Source organism: Grammomys surdaster, unplaced genomic scaffold, assembly GCF_004785775.1.
Source record: "Grammomys surdaster isolate TR1022 unplaced genomic scaffold, NIH_TR_1.0 126028, whole genome shotgun sequence".
NCBI lineage: Eukaryota > Metazoa > Chordata > Mammalia > Rodentia > Muridae > Grammomys > Grammomys surdaster.
The window spans coordinates 3,166,851-3,186,967 of record NW_021620841.1 but is presented as its reverse complement, the minus strand read 5'-3'; the positions used below and the strand labels follow the sequence as shown (position 1 = coordinate 3,186,967).

General features: G+C 36.6%; 1 protein-coding gene and 1 pseudogene across 2 annotated transcripts in view; one reads left to right on the top strand and one right to left on the bottom strand.

The window, feature by feature from the left end:
• The window catches only part of Acss3 (acyl-CoA synthetase short chain family member 3), a 163,631-nt gene that overhangs the window by 129,865 nt on the left and 13,649 nt on the right, over window positions 1-20,117 (top strand). The window contains exons 11-13 of one of the 2 annotated variants that reach the window (XM_028754554.1): window positions 1,778-1,841; window positions 12,635-12,716; window positions 15,835-15,957. In XM_028754554.1, the coding sequence (XP_028610387.1) occupies window positions 1,778-1,841; window positions 12,635-12,716; window positions 15,835-15,957 (269 nt within the window). Of the gene's footprint in view, window positions 1-380; window positions 1,361-1,777; window positions 1,842-12,634; window positions 12,717-15,834; window positions 15,958-20,117 lie in introns of those variants that run through there. The other variant, XM_028754555.1, reaches the window with a different exon arrangement.
• Window positions 14,557-15,730, bottom strand: LOC114610079 (annotated as a pseudogene).

Genomic DNA, 20,117 nt, shown 5'->3' with positions numbered 1-20,117 from the left:
CAGGGTAAAGTACTTTTAGCAAGTATTTTTATTTTGAGGTATAATGACAATAACGTATCCTACCAATATTTGATTTTCATTTCATAGTAGTACCCATTATAGCTAACTCATTTCTACAGGACTCCCCTCCTTTGTTGCAAAATTGTTAACTTTTAAACATTCAGTTTTCTTACTTCTAAATGCCTATTATAATTGTGTAGACTTGTTTGGGCTGCTGAAATGTGATGTAACACAGCAAAGGAGTTACAAAGTCCCCACAAGACAAAATGTGGAATGAAACCTCAGCTGTTGGTGCTACAGACCTTTCCTTGTCCACATTTACACGTCTATTGCTGTGTTCAGCTCATGTTTATTCATTCATGTTTGACTTTTTATTGTAGGAAGATATCTGTTTTATAATTCTGTGATGTCTCTGACTTCTGCTATGGGAAAATGAGCCCATATCCCATGAATCCCTCAACTGAACAGTGGTCGCCCTCACTCTTTGATCAGAAGATTTGCTTTGTGTTGAGATACTTTTAGTGGTTGCCAACTGTGGGAGACGTTAAACACATTTTCCCTTAGTACATCTGTTCCATTTTTATACCCAGGTGTAAGAAAGAGTTAAGCTTTGATGCCTCCTGGAACTTTAGTACAGAAAATTCTCATTGTTCAAAAACCATTGGCTTCCAGAGGACAGATTAAACTACTGTAGTTGAAGCATCAGGGATTTTGTGACTGATACATTTTTGGTTTGTTTAATGGTTATACAGAACTTTGAAGGTATAATACAACACACAGCACTATAGTAAAAGAAAGCTACTTTGAGGAAGGAAAGGAAACCTTTCTTCATGAAAGAATCTATGTGGTATTGTATTTAGTTTTATACCCATTCTCTAGACACCACTACAATTAGAAAACATTGCTATTATTCTATAAACAGAAAGCCAGAACCAGATAAAACAACATGGCCTGGGGCATGTAATAATTAGGATGTTGTCTTGCAATTTGATGAAACAAAGGTGAATTTGGACTGGTTTTCTCTGACAATAAACTCATAATCAGCGAGACACAGATATTTATAACTTTAATAACTGTCATTATAATGTTTTCCAACAGTGCCCTCCAGAAATACAAAGAAAAGATTGATCAATTTAATCTCAGTTCAGTGCCTTCCCACAGTTGTTTAGGAATAACCTAAGTGAATAGAACAACATAAAAGACTTCAGAATCTAGATAATTGCAATTCATTTTTTTGTGAGATATGGTGTAATCTGAACACCAGATACTCTACTGAACATTTTCCATATTCTATCAAGGCATCATGGAAAATATTAGAATGATATATTTGGAAACATTAACTTAATCCAGTTTACGTATCACAAATGGGTATGCTCGTTCTGTCTTCATTTTATATATACTTAGTTGTACATTACAGCACTCTTTAGTTCGTAAAAACATAAAGATATAGGTAATATTCTTACCTCACTATAGGCATGTAAGTGGAAGTAACCATAAAAATGAGATTATGGTGCTGTTAAAAATATGTGTTTTCTTTAGTTATGCCCTGATAAAGTTTATGATCTTGCTACATGTCAAATACATGCACCTTTTATACTTTTATAAAATATGTTTGGCCTACTTATGTATCTTCATAGTCTCACAGAAATACAACTATCATTTGGGGCGAGAAACTTTAGGACTGATTTTAGAAAACATAAGAAAATATTTAATGTTTGGGGGTTAATATTTGTGTTCAGAATTGTGTTTATATTTATGCGTATATTTTTCTTTATAGTTATGATTTTGGATGACAACATGCAAAAACTGAAGGCTAGAAGCTTGGGAAATATTGTGGTAAAGTAAGCAGTTTATTTTTTTAAATTTTTATCGGTTATTTTGTTTATTTACATTTCAAATTTTATCCCCTGTCCTGGTTTCCACTCTGAAAATCCTCCATCCCACCACCTCTCCCGTCTGCCTCCATGAGGGTGCCCCCCCCATGCTTCCACCCACTCCTACCCCACCACTGCCCTAGCATTCCCCTACACTGAGACATCAAGCCTTCACAAGACCAAGGGTCTCTTCTCCCATTGATGCCAGATAAGGCCATCCTCTGCTATATATGCAGCTGGAGACATGGGTAGCCCCTGTGTACTCTTCGGCTGGTGGTTTAATCCCTGGGAGTTCTACGGAGGTCTGCTTGGTTGATATTGTTGTTCATCCTGTGGTGTTGCAAACCCCTTCAGCTCCTTCAGTCCTTCCCCTAACCCCTCCCTTGGGGTCTCTACACTCAGTCGGATGGTTGACTGCGAGCATCCACGTCTATATTTGTCAGGCTCTGGTAAAGCATTTCAGGAGACAGCCATATCAGGCTCCCAACAGCAAGCACTTCTAGGCACCCACAGTAGCCTCCTGGTTTGGTGACTGTATATGGGGTATATCCCCAGGTGGGGCAGTCTCTAGATGGCTTTCCTTCAGTCTCTGCTGCACACTTTATCTCCATATTTCCTCCTGTGAGTATTTTGTTCTCCCTTCTAAGAAGCACTGAAGCATCCACACTTTCCTCTTCCTTCTTTTTGAGCTTCATATGGTCTGTGAATTGTATTTTACATATTTCAAACTTTTGGGCTAATATCAACTTATCAGTGAGTGCGTACCATGTGTGTTCTTTGGTGTCTGGGTTACATCACTCAGGATGATATTTTTAAGCTCCATCTGTTTGCCTGCGAATTTCATGAAGTCATTGTTTTTAATAGCTGAGTAGTACTCCACTGCATAAATGTACCACATTTTCTATAACCATTCCTCTGTTGAGGGATATCTGGCTTGTTTACAGCATCTGGTCATTATAAATAAGGCTGCTATAAACATATTGGAGCATCTTTTGGGTATATGCCCAGTAATGTTATAGCTTCAGGTAGAACTATTTTCAATTTTCTGAGGAATGGCCACAGTGATTTCCAAAGTGGTTTTACCAGCTTGCTGTCCCACCAGCAATGGAGGAGTGCTGCACTTTCTCCACATCCTCGCCTGCATCTGCTGTCACCTGAGCTTTTGATCTTATCCATTCTTGTGTGAGTGGAATCTCAGGGTTGTTTTGATTTACATTTTCCTGATAACTAAGGATGTCGAACATTTCTATAGGTGCTTCACAGTCCTTCGAGTTTCCTGAGTTGAGAATTCTCTGTTTATCTCTATTCCCCATTTTTAATAGGGTTATTTGATTCTCTGGAGTCTACCTTCTTGTGTTCTTTGTAGATATTGGATATTAGCCCTCTATTGGATGTAGGATTGGTAAAGATCTTTTCGCAATCTGTTGGATATAAAACAAAACCAATGGTCATCTCGGGAAACATACACACATACAAGTATCATTGTACTGGTGGAGCAGGTTATAGTCAGGGACTTACACATATATACACATATATGTGTATGCAAAAGCATATATGCATGCAATAACAATTGGGGAAAACAAGAGGATGTGATCTTGGAAGAGAGATTATATATGGACTGGATTAGAGGGAAGAAAATGAAGGGAGGAATTAAAATTATATTATAGTCTCAAAAATAATAGAAAAATACAAAGCAACATGTAGCTAGTATACTTCCCTCTTATTCAGAAGCACAGCAGTAATTTTGCAGTCCTGGTGACATATCTGCCATGCTGAGTCCATCATGCTCCTGCAAGATTTCAATGCTAACTTCTTCCTCCTGCTTCCATCTTGTAGTGTTAGGGGCTTGCGTCACACTAATGCAAACAACCCACTGTTTCAAATATTCTGCTAATATTTGGAAGTGTATCATGTCTAATATGAATGGATTTTTATATTTGGTTCAGTTAACAGATATCTATGTTATCAGTTTCTGTATTCCATATATTCTATCACTCAGTCATTGCTGCTGTATTTACAAGTAAAGAAACATTACTATAAAGCCGTTCAGTGTTATATAGTGACCATAACTTATACATGTCATATTTTATCCTATTGAATACGTGTTCAACATTTTATATGTATCATTAAGTTTGTGAAAATAAACTCTATGGTGCTCATAAATTTCTTAGGGGCATATATTTTTAAAACATGTTGCATCATTAATCAGTTTGCGATTGAATATGACTGTCTATTTTTGACAAACAGTTTATATTCTTAACTCAGTATTTTATTGGCTACAGTTTTCTCTTAATCCTGTTTCCAAGGCAGTTTTATTTTTTTGCCCTGTCCTCTAAATTTTTATCTCCATTGTGAAATTCAGTTCTTTTGGCATTTTTATGATTATTCATAGTGTTGCATTGTATATCTCTTTGATTTAATCTTTTCTCATCTTAAAGATGCGATGATCTGTATATTATTGAATATTTAACTGAATGTAAAATTATTCAATTAAACAGTAGTATAGTATTAAAATACTGACAACAGTAAATACCATAATCTCCTGAAATATTCTTCATCACTGCCCCTTAATTTTACTTATTTATTTGTCTTTTGTTGTTGTTGTTGTTTATTGCAGATTGTGGACATTACTGCTCCTTTAACTGGCAAAAATGCTGAAATTTGAATAAAGATATTTCAATTAAAATTGGTTATAAAATAGTAGAATTATGTATGATAGTGGAATCTGAAATGGAGTTGATTATGTTGGTAGCTACATAGTATGTGGCATTTAAATAATTGATACAGGCTTCCTCATAATTCTGGTTAACAGTTTTCACACCTTTCTTGATATGTCTGAAGGGGCCGGCTTCAATAGAATGAGTTCCAATGAGTAAAGAATAACACATGTAAGATCTGAAACAAGATTTGTCTTACAATTTACTTCTTCCTAATTAATTTTATTACTTTCATCTTCAGATGGTACAAGGTTCCTTTCTTTTAAAAAAAACTATTAAATGCTATAAATTTAAAAGAAATACTTTTATGCCAAATATGTCTTCATGCATAATTATGTTGTGCCCCATAAAATATAAAGAATGTATATGAAATTTTTTAAAAGATAAATCTTGTTATTTTGAAAACAATTTTTTTCTTGTTAGACTAGATGAGAGTATATTTATCATGTTCCCATCAGTAACTATGTAAGCGTTATGTTATCACTTTAGGTATAACACATCCAAAACGATGGAACTTTTATTATCCAAGGTTCTACTTGTATTCACATTTCTTTAACTCATATTTGACTCCTGAGCACATATCCATACAACTCTGTAACCTATCCTAAAAATGATCTCGGTCATGTTTATTGCTGTTCTATTCACTATAGCAAAGGGTTATCATCAACCTAGATGTCTATCAACAGATGAATATATACTGAAAGATATACAAATATTCACATGCACGTACACACTCACACGTACTATAATCCACTAAAAATTCATATTTCTTTAAATCAGATTCCACAGCTCCATAGATCTGGTTATGATATGATCTGTGGTAGGAAGATTGGAGAGAGAACAGGCCATGCTGGAGAAAAAATAAGCCAATTTGTGGGTGGGTGCTCATATAATTTAGGGAAGTACACTGTTTTTGGAATTTTTAAAAAACAACTCTCTAGAAGCATACACTCTTATATAACCTAACTTTAAATGAGTCATCTCTGTCAAAATGAATTTTTTTTCCGTGATCTCTGAGGTGAGATATGAGACTTTGATGGTTTTAAATCATTTATAGTTCCCCTCATTCTAATTACTGGTGGCTTTGTTCTTCGTAAATCCAGAAGAGGTAAAATACAGTGGTACCATTCATAAGCTATAATTTTTCCTTATGGCTATCACTGTTATTTAAGTCCTTGAAGATAAGGCAAATCTGGCCTAAAATCATTTCGTGCTTAGCCTGAAGCCAGGAAGGAATGGATTCTATTTTCCCTCTGTATCCAAAGAGATTTTAATAGATAGATTCTGAGTTCTAGATTTAATTATGAATTATAAAGATTCAATATGTCATGACATGGTAGAATTTGATTTCTCCTATTGCTTAATGATAAACCAATATATTTGAAAGTAAACTGTACAATTATATTACACATGGATACTAGAGTAGATCAGAAAAATAACACAAGAATATCTCTTTTATCTCATTAACAAAATAGCTTTGGAAGAATTTTGTTAATAGTTTATTTTATCTGAAAAAGAAAAAAAAAACTTCTAGATTCACATTTCGCTAGCCACAACAATCAATTCATCAACTGAAAACTTTTTTTCAGTCTAGTGCTTGCTTAACTTGTATTTGTAGGTTTTTTAAGAAATAAGATCCCTCCTTAAGACTTGTTTGTACACCTCATGTTTAGAAATAATTTTATGTGGGTGGGGGGTAGGAGGTGTAGGGTAGGGATAAAACAACCAAACCTAAAACCCAAAACCCAAAACCTTGTGATGACCTTAGGTTCTTCTATTTGCTGTATACAAATTCTAGCATTCTAGAAGTCATTTCTATTTGGGTGACTTCATCAGAAAACATTCTGATGATGGCCCAACTACTGTGGGCCCTGGAATGAAATAAATGAGATTCCAGTGTCTTTACTGTTTAATGGCAATTACTTTCATCTATAGAATTTGCATTTCTCTTAGAAGAGAAAACTTCCGGTCCATGGGGCTGTTAGAAAATTCTTTTGATTTAGAAGCCTACTGCAGCCAGTTAATTTAGTGCGGCAGTTATGGTGTGTGAGTAGCTATGAATACAAAATGCTCATGAATTTTAGAAGGTGCTCCTGTAATTGCATCCAGAGTTCCAATGTGCAGAAATAAAACTGTGAGTAATTTCCAGACAACAGACCTCAGTGCCTTTAAGATCTTAACTGCAATTGCATCCCTTCGAAACACTGGGCTCAAAGTTATTAAAGCCATTGGTCTCTGACTCTTCCTCTCTCCAGGGTGTACATTTTTCTGACCAGGTCTATTCCTGCTATGGGAAGTATGGCTTGTTCACTCTCTGATGTGTTCTCCTGACCTTGTCCCGGGGCTGCAGTAGGCAGGCAGGGAATTGTGTGGAGTTGTCCAAACGGCTTTTGGTTCACTGTCTGCCAATTCCTCATTCTGCAGATATCGAACTCCTGACATTTAATGATGTTTGTTTACATCCTGACAGTTTCACATCAGCTGTTCATTTATCCAGCTCCCATCTAGGGAAAAAGCCAAGATTGTTTACTTTTGGGGATATCTTCTGACTAAGAACAAGAATGACATAGGGTTATGATTCTGCTCTCTTATAAATCTCAAATCTAGGTTTTCCTATGATCTTTATTGGCCTTGTAATAATACTGTGAGGGAGACTAAGAGATACATCGTGTCCTCAACTTTGACATTAAAAAAACCTAACAACAACAAAACAAAACAGTAGCATCCAAGAGTTACATAGCCAGAACCCACACAGTTCATACAGAGAGAAGGAAATGTTTTGGGCTCTCTTTTTTTAGGAGGACAAAGTAACTTTGTATTCAAATCTGAGGAAACACTAGACTCTGGACTAGGTAGGCACTACCAAGTGGACAAACATAGTGAATTCACTCCAGAATTCTTCAGAAAATAGGAATTAGGTCTGAATTCTGAAGCTCAAGGTTACTGAATAGAATAGAGAATAAAATTTATAGTTCAAGAGGAATAGTAAGCATCAGGAAGTTTTGCATTTTAGATGACTTAGGACTTTGCAACTACCTTTGGCAAGTGACTTTCTTATCTTTTTTTTTTTTTAATGATTTCATAACACTCTGGTCTCACATACAGGAATTGTTGCTGCTTTGGCTATTTCTTTTCACATTCAGTATGGTCTCTTTAAAAAGTATATTATCTAAACTGAACTACTAATTTAAAACTAGAGAAAAAAAGACTCTAATTTCACTCTGCTTGTAAGAGCTAAGGAAAGTATCACAGGGGAGTAGAATTTGAAGGATGAGAATAGAAACTAGCAAGATCATTTGAGTATTTTTGCATCTTTCATTTCATCCAGCCCAGTGTACTGTGTTCATTTTGTATAATATCAGAAAAAGACCCCATTGTACCATTATTTCAGAGGAAAGAATTGCTCTTCATGACAGATAGTACTTCAGATACAATGCAATCAAAAGTGCTACCTTGGAATATTGCCAAAAATGTTGTTTCTATCTTGTCTGCATTTAATTTCTCTATCCATTTATTATCTATTTATTTATCTATCTTCTATATACGTATGCGTTTGTCCCTCTTTATGTATGTGTGTACATATATATATGAATGTGAAATATATATATATATATGTGATATATATGTATATATGTATATATCTATAGGTATATATACATATATATCACAAATACTTTCAACTCTGAAACTTTTCTGCTCCATTTTTCTCTGGTGTCATAATGTGTCTTACTTCAAGGTTCTCTGTTTAAACACCCTTTTAATATTCCAGAGAAAATCAACTGAATTTATTGAGATAGCAACCACACTCTGCTAGTGAATAGCAGGGAACTTTCTACTCTTGTATCTTTAAATAATGTTGGATTTGTGAAGAATTAAGCTGTTTTCTTGAGGTGTTTTACTGACTTGAGATAGCTCTACTTGTCATTTCTAGCAACCCACATCTTAAGTCCAGATAAAAATTTCATTCTGGAAGCCTCTGAAAGTAAAGAGTTCAAACAACTGCTGTAAAACATTCTTTTCAAAGTATCTTGGGTAGTTGAATTTTGCATTACTTAACAGAGAAGGCACCATTAACTAGAGCCTTCCTGCTATTTGTGTTTGTAAATATTAATTTTTTACACAACACTTTTTATGCTGGGATCTCCATGCATCAGAGATCATATCTTATTCCGTTGCATTATTAATGCATGGCACACTGAATGAGGGAAAGCAAGCACTGAGGAAATAGTAAGTCAAGTAAATTAAAGAAGGAAATGCATACCTGACTTAACAGACCTGTGATTTTGTGAATGACTGTAAGAGTTAAATGATTTCTCTAGTATCCTTCTGGTTCTCGTGCCTTCATTTTCCCTCCACAAACTACTTCCTCAGTTAAGCCATTGAGCAGCGTAGCATCTTTCCTAGTGAAGTACACTATAAGTTCTTTTTCAAAAAAGTTTTTTATTGGATATTTTTTATTTACATTTTAAATGTTATTCCCCTTCCTTGTTTTCCCTCTGCAAACTTCCTATCCCATCCCCCCTCCCCCTGCTTCTATGAGGGTGCTCCCTCACCCACTTCCTCTCTGGACTCACTGCTCTAGCATTCCCCTACACTGGAGCATCAAGCCTTTACAGGACCAAGGATCTCCCTTCCAACTAATGCCAGATAAGGCCATCCTCTGCTACATATGCATTGGAGCCGTGGGTCCCTCCATGTATATTCCTTGGTTGGTGGTTTTCAAATTTTTAAGTCTGGTGTAACCCAGGTGTATTAGTACATACTTTTAATCTCAGCATTCAGGAGGAAGGTAGAGGCAGGAGTGGGGGCATGAGCAGGGGTTGGTGCAAGGGGCAGGGGGCAGAGGAGCAGAGGGTAGAGGCAGGTAGATCTCTTGAATTTGAGACCAGCTTGGTCTACATATGGAGTTCCAGGCCAGCCTTGCCATGCAGTCAGACTCTGTCTCATCAAACCAAAACAAACCAAAGGATACAGTCTCCATATTTTCAACTCATGCTTGTTCCAGTACATTTCTGTTTTCTGGCCTACATTCTAGAAATGAAAATCGTAAGAATCTTCAAAATATTTCACTCAGATACTATGTTTCATCATTAAATAAAGAACCTATTTGAAAGCAGAGTTTGTCATTCATTTTTTTCATGCTTGGTCACTATTATTTTTTTCAGACTTCTATTGATAGATCCTGTGTTCTGCTAGTTCTTAATTTACCTGGATTGATGTTTTTGTTGTTTATCTTAAATTTTCTTCTTCCTTTTCCATAAACTTTACCTTGATTGTCCCACTAATTTCTAAGCTTTCTATTCTTCCTGAGCCCCTAACATCCATGAGAATTTATTTTCAAACTTCTAGACCTATATTATTTATTTCTGTTTTGTGTGTGAATGTCAAGCTGAGGCTGCCCTTGAACTACTGATCTCACTGCCTTTACCTTCTAAGTGCTTGGATTACAGACATTAGCCACACCACCTCAAGAGACATGGCTTTATCAAAACCTTAAACGACAGCTCTGCTTTTTCAGTGTGAAAGTCAACCTTGCTATCTCTCTACACCTCCAATTAAATGAAACACAAGTTGTTGGCCCAAAAAGGAGGCTAACACATAATTCATGACTTTCTCCAGAAGTGAGGTTTATTAGGATGGAAGGGCCTCAAGGCTATGAATCGAGCTTCAAGGTGAGAGGGAGAGTGTTAGACCAAACAAAGATGATATATATGAAGCTCTAACATGATAGGGCCTTAAAGGGAAGGAATGCAGGAGTTTCATTATAAGAAGAGATCAGGAAGGTTTGTGTGAGTATGTGTGAGTGTGTGAGTGTGTGAGTGTGTGAGTGTGTGTGTGTGTGTGTGTGTGTGTGTGTGGAATGTGAGGAAGATGCACAAATGAAACAGAATTTTGCGTTTTGTATAGATACAGTAAGAAAAACCTTTATTGAAGACTATGCTCCCCAGTATGCAGGTCTCATTATGGAGAATGCATGTGTAGGTAACTGGGCCAACATTCCTACATGCCGTTACTCTCTCTATCATCCTTATAGTGCTTTGGATGTTGGTCATCGTTTATTGCCATAGCTTTCTTTTCTTCTTTTTCCTGCAGTGTAATAGAGAAGTTACTTCTGCACCTCATGTCTCTGTCCAAACATGGCACTAAGGGTTAGCAGGGGCTCCTTGGCATGATATGTTTTCTATGGGAGCAGATGAAAGTGACCTCTTCAGTGTGCTCCCCCTCCCCCATCAGAGTTATTCTCATTTATTTAACAGATAACCCGCTTCTCTCATTATTGTTCCTCCTGGTCCCTTGTGGGATTTGATTTTTCCACGCAATGCCTGTTTTACTTTTCTCCTTCTGGCATCTCCATGATGCTCTCAGCTTGATTATTCGAAGTTATTCTATTTGTGTTATATTTCAGTTGTTTAAAATTGACTTTTACTCCTATTTGCAAAATGTTAACTGGATGACCAAAAAAAAAAAAAAACTGATAAAGCAAAACTATTTACATGGCCTCTTTAGAAGAATTAGAGTAGTAAAGTCATTTGAAAGAGCCTAGGGCGTTTGTCACCTTCAGCCTGCTGTCTTTAAACAGATTAAGGGATGAGCAGCAACGGTTATGAGCTGCAGCCGAAGCAATGAGTAAGCATTTCTGGAGCTTTTGCTGTTGTTTTGCACTTTGGAGAACTGAATGCTTTCATGTGCATTTTCTGTAATTGCATAATTTCCTGAAATAATAGCCTATTCCTATTGTTTTTAAGAGAGGATATTAAAAGTCCTAATAAGAGGAAGGTTGAGACAATCATGGGGCTACTGAACTTGGCGGGAAAGGGAAGTGTCAGCTTGGATGCCCAGGATGGTATTCCCAGCTGCTTCCACTTGTATTAACATCATCTGACACAAGTGGGGATAAAAGTCACTGTAAGGCGTACCTGATGGCATTCTGACTATCCTGCCCTGTCTTATCTCCTCATGTAAAAGTCTGTGTGGGGTGGAGGTGACATGTTTGGAGGTGACATGTTGCCTTATGTGGACAGTAGCTGCATCTCCTTCACTTTCCCTTTTCTCCATAATAAAATTGTGACATCATCACTTGACTTAGTAAAAAATTTTTTTCAATGAATGAGTTGAAAGTCCTCATGTTGTCTCTTATCTGAATTTCTAAACTATAAATCATTTAAAGTCTTCCCATATCCAATAAACTACTTGAGTCTGCTCCTAAGCACATTTTATTAGGAGCCTTAAGAATTTATCCAGATTTATATAAGCACAGATCATCAGTACTAGAGGTTAAGCCTTTTTGTGCAAATAGCACAAGTTTGATAGTGTAGAGGAAAGAATGAAGTATGTGATGGAATTGGTTGTATAGAAAGGAAACACAGAATCTTGTATTCCATATGTTTCATGTTTCTGTGTGTTCATTAGAGTTATAAAATATACAGGGCTTAGTGGTCATGAGAAGAAAGAAGAGTATTTAGTGAAAAGCAACTTCAAGAAGGGGGAGAATAAAGATTGCAAAGATGAGATTGTATACTAACTATCTAAATGAAAATATTCCATTATTTTCAGTTGAAAACTGATACCTTGGTTCTTTTCAAAGAATGGAACTATTTTCCTATAAAACATGTTTTTCTTAAGAAAATAATTTACTTAGTTTGTTTGATCAATTGCTACATATTATAATTTCTGCTGAAATACATTGTTCACTTGTATCCCAATGCTGTCCTTCTCTCTCCCCCCTCCCCTCTCTCCCTCCCTCCCTCCCTCCCTCCCTCCCTCCCTCCCTCCCTCCCCCCTCCCCCCTTCTCTCTCTCTCTTTCTCTGTGTGTGTGTGTGTTGCATCTATGCTTGACTTGTTAAGAAACTACAGTTCTTAAATAGTTGTCTTATGATATGGACTCTACTTACCCTCAAATTAAACATCATCCTAGCAAATTTATGGTCTGCATTTGAATGAATTATTTCATTGTTTCAGCCCAGGGTAAAATAATAGCAACAGTTATTACTGATTGTCTTTGTTATTTTATTCACAGTAATTTTATTTTCTCTGTGTTTAAGGTTGCCGTTACCACCTGGGGCTTTTTCAGGACTCTGGAAGAATCAGGAAGCATTCAAGCACTTGTACTTTGAGAAATTTCCTGTAAGAGCTTTAATAGACTTTCAAAAGTTTGTGTGCTTTTGTTTTTTGTTGCCTAGTTACTGAAGCAACTTGCTTCTAGCATCATAGATCCAAAAGAACTCTTCAAGTTTATACACACCAGTTTTCAGATCTCATAGATAACAATGAGCAAGTCAGATTTATCCAACTAAGTCATGTATAAATATCATCAGTGTCTTCACACAGAAAATTTTCATCTACTCTTACTATGATATCAGAATATTTAAAAATTAAATCCAGTAAAATTGGACTCCAATAATTTTACACCTATTGTTGGAATCCTCTACACAGACTGAGAACAAGCAACCAATCAGAGCTAGAAAGTCATTAGGAACCCCAGCTACACTTAGTTATATGAGTTAAACGTAATGTATTTCTGTCTTTTTTTCTGTTTTTGACAGCTTCCTTTAATGTTTTTCTTTTAAATATCATTTTATTTTAAATAAAAAAGTCATTAGAGAAAGTATTCTTGAAGCCCCACCCCTTGCTCCAGGAACCTGGATGAGCAGTTTCTCTTCCTGTGTGTCAGAGTGTCATTCATTTATTACCCCATGCCAAGGCAATGGGTGCTGTGTCCATGACAACACTTTTGAGAGTGCAATCCACATCCTACCTTCACCTTGTCCTTATTATGTGTCAGGAAGAAATGAATGAATGATGAGACTATCATAAAGACAATGAGTCCAAGTACCTAGTATTCCATCATTATTGTGTGTGAGGGAAAGATGGATGCCCCACTTAACTAGGTAAATAGCAAGGAGTTAGATAGCTTTTCTTTAGAAAGTCATCTGGGAGTCAAGTGACCTCAACAGCCAAGATTAAACATTCTCCTGGTCGAGTGTGGCAGAAACATTTGTCACTTGACTTGACTTCAGTCATCCAATTCAGTCTATATCATAGGCCACATGTAATTCATCAGAGTACTGATACAATTCATTATGACTTGATCATGGCAAGCAGTATGTACATGTGGGTCAGCATGGTTACCTTTAAGATCAAAAGTTCAAGTGCATGGCCAATCTCCATGAAGTACCTCTTCTTTTTCTGTAATTCCTGACTCCAGGCCTCTCATCTACAGGAGTAATAGAAGCATGCATCAAACAACTTAATCAGGGTTCATGCAAATTACATGTGACTGGGCTGAGGATGGGACAAACATGGTCTCCCCTTCACTGTTTTTTCTAGATGGTCTCTCCTAATTGCTGCAGGACACGATAAGAGCTACAATTCCCAAGGGCTTCTGGTGATTCTCATTCTGCCCTCTGCTTTACACACCATTCTATAGAGTTGGCTGAAATCTGGAAAGAAAGACTGTATTAACTCATTTAAGAGAGGCTCATACCAAATAATAGAAAGGTTAAGAAATACAAATAGTTACTGTTTTGGATTTGTTTTAGAGACTATTCCTTAAACACGAGTATCAAGAAGTTTTAAAATTAATATGTATTTTTCTTTGTACTGTTTACTCTTGATTCTTCTTTCTATTGTGATTCGTAAGTGAACAGAGATATATTACTTTGATATTTGTGAAGTATTACATTTCATATGGATTATTAATCTTTGCTGAAGCCTGAGTTCAATCCCAGTCAGTGTCAATAAATTAGTGATGTCTTTCTGTTCTTTTGCTTTTATAAACTTGTAGTGGATGTTAATAATCATAGAGATCGAGCCATAATCCTTAGCATTTACAGTGTGCCTTCAGAGCTTCTTTTGGTGGTTAAGGCATGCAGACAGCCTCCCTGTTCTTGGCATCTAACTTTTTTTCTTGATGTAGAGGTTCTCCCATGTAGAGGTTCCTTCCATTATTTGCTTATATATTTCATCAAAGTCTGGACCTCAGTAACGTGGTTTTTTCCAAATCACCTACACTTCCTTTTTTCATGAAGGCAGAAATGGTCTAGTCCAGGGTAGATTTGTAACAATTTGTCAAAGAATTCTCTTTCATTCCTTCAAGTGATGTCTCATAAATGATTTGACCTAGTACTGTTTCATCCAAGATTTTTTTTTCTTTTTACCATAAACTGCATTACCATATGGATTTTTATGATTTGAGTCCCTAATCCTAGCTTCATAGAAGAGGAAGAGAATCTGGTACCTGTGTTGAGTTTTCCAGCATTCCACATGCTCAATACAAGATTCTCAACTTACTTTCCCATCGATGAAGGTTTCCAAATACTCATCCCAGGTACCTAGATCTCAAAAGCATCTGGCTCATCCTATAGATAAGTGGTAGTAGGAAAACATCTAGTCTTTGGTGTTTCAAGCCACATAAAGGAACTTACAATTATTTCTCCAGAAAGACAGTGGCAGCAGCTGAGTGTGATGATGGGTCCTTAGTATCCTTGGAACTGGTATTTCATTGGCTTTGTCCCCACACCTGATGTCTGGGGTGGCTACACCTACTTAATAAAAGGGTGCAGGTGTTAAATGAGGGCTCACTGGCATTTCTTCAATAATGTCCACGATTTCTTGAATCCATTTTATCCTGGATTTAGTATAAGTTCAAATGAGGAGGTCATCTGGCTTGACCTTGAAGGTCTGAATCTGCCTTCAGTTATCCACAGTTGCAACCTTCAGGGGATTCCCTGCCTTGCTCCCTCTTTCAGGTTTATTTGGTCAGTTCTGGAGTCAGGGCCAATCGTGTCTCAGGGTAGAGGGTCCAGTCACTTAAAGCTCTAGTTTTCAGTAATCCCAAGGCTGAATTCCCCCCTTTTCTGTAATATCTATAGAGAGCTTTGGAAACATACGCTTTGAGATGACTTTATTTAAAAACTCCTTTGTAACACTAAAATATATCAAAATTATTGAGCCATTACTTATGCATTAAAAAATTAATTGGGTTCACAAATGTTAGAATTCTGAATTCAAATAACAAACTTGAACACACATAAAGGCATTTTAACTTTTTGTCTTGTTGTTAGAGGGGCAAAACCAATCTAGTTAGGATTCAAAGCTAAAAGCAATTTAATCTGAAAACCCTGTGCTCACAGTTGCATGCTCACAGTAAATCCACTTAGGACAGATTTTTACCCAGCTTTAAGGCTATCACATCTTTACCTAGCACTGCATGCTAACTAAATATACGTATTCTTGTTTTCAGGGATACTATGACACAATGGATGCTGGCTACATGGATGAGGAAGGCTACCTATACGTGATGTCCCGAGTGGATGATGTAATAAATGTTGCAGGCCACAGGATTTCTGCAGGGGCTATTGAGGAGGTATTCATGAACGCTGCTCTTCTGTACCACGTCGGGACTATGTACCATAATGAACTGACGAAATATTGAGGGTCACCTGAAAACTGATCATGCCTTTATTAATGAGAAAGGCTGGGCTATTTTCTTCCCAATTTTTACCTCTCTGTGTCTCTGTGTCTCTTTCTCTCATGTGGATTTTCAGTTCTCCACTTTCACCTTTTCTTCCCTATATACTAGGTGAGTCATTTATGAGCTACTGCACATACTTTTTGCCTGTGAACATTCCATGCTTCTTACCTGATACTTGATCACCTCCGGCATCATGGGTTAACATTCTTTTGTGATTAGGCTTGATTTTAGCCTTCCAGTGATTTGAATTTTTTTCCCCCTCTCAATTCTTGAAAAATTTTTTTGCAGCGTCATTCATACAAATAAACAAAATTACCTTTTAAATTTTTAATCAAATGGAGTAAATATATTTCAATGTATAAAATCTGAGTTTTTAATTTGCATAGATTGTTGCATCCATCATTAGAAGACATAATATAAAGAATTTCAACAGTGTAGCTGCATTAATATCATCTTTATATTCTGATTCTCGTAACTCCTGATAATCCTGGAGTTTTCTTTGCTCCTAAACTAATGCCTAATGAAAAATTTTATATTAATGACATAAATGTAGTATTGTAACCTTTGGGATTGAGGTATTTCTTGTAGGCTAATATGTTGGTACCCTATTGAAGTTGCTGTGGGCATCCATAATTGTGTTTATCTATGTCCTGATGAGTTAATATATCTATTCATCTATTGAAAAACTTCTTTGTTCTAATGTTGGACATTCAGTTTTAGATTCCTTGGACAACAACCATTTTATTGCTGTAGGCTAAATATTTACAGAATATTTAGTAGGTTATATGGAATACCTATATACATTTATGACAAACTGCAAAAGTCTTCGTGAGTAGATATACCTTTTGTGTACCCATAGACAATATCAGGTAATTATTTCTTTTTATCTTTTGTAGAAGTTGTTTGTGTTACTAGTCTTTAAACCTTTCAAATAGGTATATGATACTACTTCGTTATCTTTTTTTTCACTAAGGTAACAATGAACAATGTTGAAGTTTCTTATGCTTATTAGCAATGTATATAAACATTTTTGACGGAGCATCTGCAAAATATGCTTGTTTTTTCTTTTTTTCTTTCTTTCTTTTTTTTTCTTCTTTTTTTTTTTTTTTTGTATTTTTTGAGACAGGGTTTCTCTGTGTAGCCCTGGCTGTCCTGGAACTCACTCTGTAGACCAGGCTGGCCTCGAACTCAGAAATCCGCCTGCCTCTGCCTCCCAAGTGCTGGGATTAAAGGCATGTGCCACCACTGCCCGGCTTGTTTTCTTTTAAATGGCATGATTAGTGTCATTGTTAGTACTTCTTACCTGGTATCATATTTGTTTCCAGAAGATAACACCTTAACTCAGTGGTTCTCAAAATTTGGGTGACAACCCTTTCACAGAGGTAACCTAAGAGAGAGGTACTTTCATTATGATTCATTACTGTATCAAAATTACAGCTATGAAGTAACAATGAAAATGATTGTATGGTTGGGGGTCAACACAACATGAGGAACTGTATTAAAGGGTAACAGCATTAGGAAGGTTGAGAAGCACTCATTGTCTTATCTGCCACAAATCAGCTGGACGATGCTTGAGTGGTCTGGGTTTTAGCTCATCTTTTTTATTAGTCTAGGTGTCTCATGTCTCCTGTACCAGGCTGTATTGATATGGCAGCCCTGAAGAGGTCGTAGGATCAAATAATATGTTCTCTGCATTTGAAGCTCTTTCTCAATATCAATTTAGGGACTCTAGCTAGCTCTTCAGCTTTTACAGACAAGATGAGCTTTTCTCTAGCTATGATGAATCCATTCACCAACGTTGATTGTTATAGAAAAATCCATAGCCATTAAATCTATCAATTGCCTTGGGAAAATTTATGTCTAAATGACTTTGACTTTCTAACCCATAAGCTTTATGTGTTTCCTTATTGCTGTAGATACTCTTTCATATTTTGTTTCCGTAATACATTTGGTGAACGTATTTTGTCAGGTCCATAGTCAAACAAGTGATGTTTAGCTATGGAAAATAGGATTTATTTTTAAAGTAGCTTAGGAATACTCATTGCAATTAAATGTAAATATTATAGACTCTTTGTAACTTTTAAATACTCTACTACGTTGGTAACTCTTTGTAATTAATTCTAAATAGATTTATGTTTTGTTTTGTTTTAGGTAGCTTAATATTGTGTGTGTGTACACTCATACTGTCTGTGAATGTAGTTTCTTTTCTCTTTTTTAATCTTAGGTTCTTATGCTTGTCTTTCTGCTCTTTGGGAACTGGATGAAATTTTCTATGTAACTCTAATCAGAGTAGTGAAAGCCACAAAGGAGGCAAGAGGCCGGTTGAATTATTTCTATTTCTGGGTTAACTTAGATGTAACCCATCAGGTTATGCTGTGACAAGGCCAGCTTTTTGCTTGTTTTTGCTTTGTTTGTTTGTTTTGTGTTTTTTTTTTGAAGTATGGCTTACAGAGAAGAACAGAATGTTCTGAAGCCTTTCAAGATTATGTATTTCTTTATTCCATACCCGAAGCAGGAAGGGATTTTGTCTCAGGCATTCACCTTTGCTCTTAGACATGAAACACGGTATTCTGAAGGGAGGGTTCTCTGAGAAGTTTTCAGCTCTCGGACTTCTCCGTATTGAGCCATATTTCATCCATTTCATATCGGGTTTTTCTACCCTTGCAGTTGGTCTTACGGGTTTCATTCCAGGAGGCTGTGATTGTCTCTCCCTTTTGCCTTCACAGTTTTCCTGCAGTGACCTGCCATGTGCCTTCACCTTTTAGTGTACCCCCATCCACCACCCCCACCCAATAAACAATGACATTTTCACTTGGTACCATGATTGGTTGCCAGGATAGAGTACTGACTTTAAAACTAACTACAAAGATCCAAATGTCAAGCCTTTATTCACTCTAATTTCCTGTTGGCCTTCCGTGGGATAAGCTGTTGCTTCACTCTACCATTGTGTTACCTAGGTTCATCCCAAGTTGTCCTTAAGTATGATACGAATAGGGAGAAGACAGATACAGGTCTGTGTGAATCTTGTCACTTAATGGAGTAGAGCTGGGCAAGTCCATAAAGATCCATTCTCAGGGTCTTGATGGATCCTGATGGGGAACGAAATTAATCATGAGTCTCTCTTATGTTTTTAGTATAGAGAGACTCCTCCTCCTCCTCTTGTTCCTCTTGTTCCTCTTGCTCCTCTTGCTCCTCTTGCTCCTCTTGCTCCTCTTCTTCCTCCTCCTCTCCTCCTCCTCCTCCTCCTCCTCCTCCTCCTCCTCCTCCTCCACCTCCTCTCTCTCCTCTTCCTCCTCCTTCTCAGTTGTGTTGTTTGATCATGATGGGAAAAAAAGAGAGAATTTGGCTTAGTTTGTGTTTGCTTGGTGTGAAGTGTGGAGAGTGTTGCAGTCAGGAATTGGACCTAGTTCAGTAGGGAAGATAAACTCTATTTCAAAGCCCCTCTACTCCTTCTTGTAGGCCTCTGGCAAAACAGGAGGTTTTGTTTGTTGGTTGGTTGGTTTTCTTGTTGATTTTTGTTTTGTTTGCTTCCTTGCTTGCTTTTTTGGATTTCTTTTGTATATACCTGTTGGAACTTCCACATTTTGGAAAAAGAATCTATTTTTCTGGGAGGAGGGAGGTACAGATAGGAGTAACAGGAAGGTCAGGGCAGTGCACATAGATAAAGTATACAAGAATGCCAGTAAACATTTTCTTCTAAGCCCATCACTGCATATAAAGAAATAAATCAAATAAAAATGAAAATCAAACATAGGAAAGAGAAAATGGAAAATGTAGTCAACCAGCTTTACACCAAGTTTGTGAAACAGCTTCAAGTCATAACTTCTAAAAATCTGTATTTACAGTAAGAAATATGCATGCATGTATGTATGTATGTATGTATGTATGTATGTATTTGATTTCTAAGAGCTTCATGAAACACTCCAAAAAGAAAAGTACAGTTACTTAACTTTGTCATTTGTAAAAATATATAAAATATAGTTGAGAACGGTATTTTGGAAGCACGAAATGTCTTATAGGTATTTTAGCTGGTCAGAGTTCATTGTAATTAG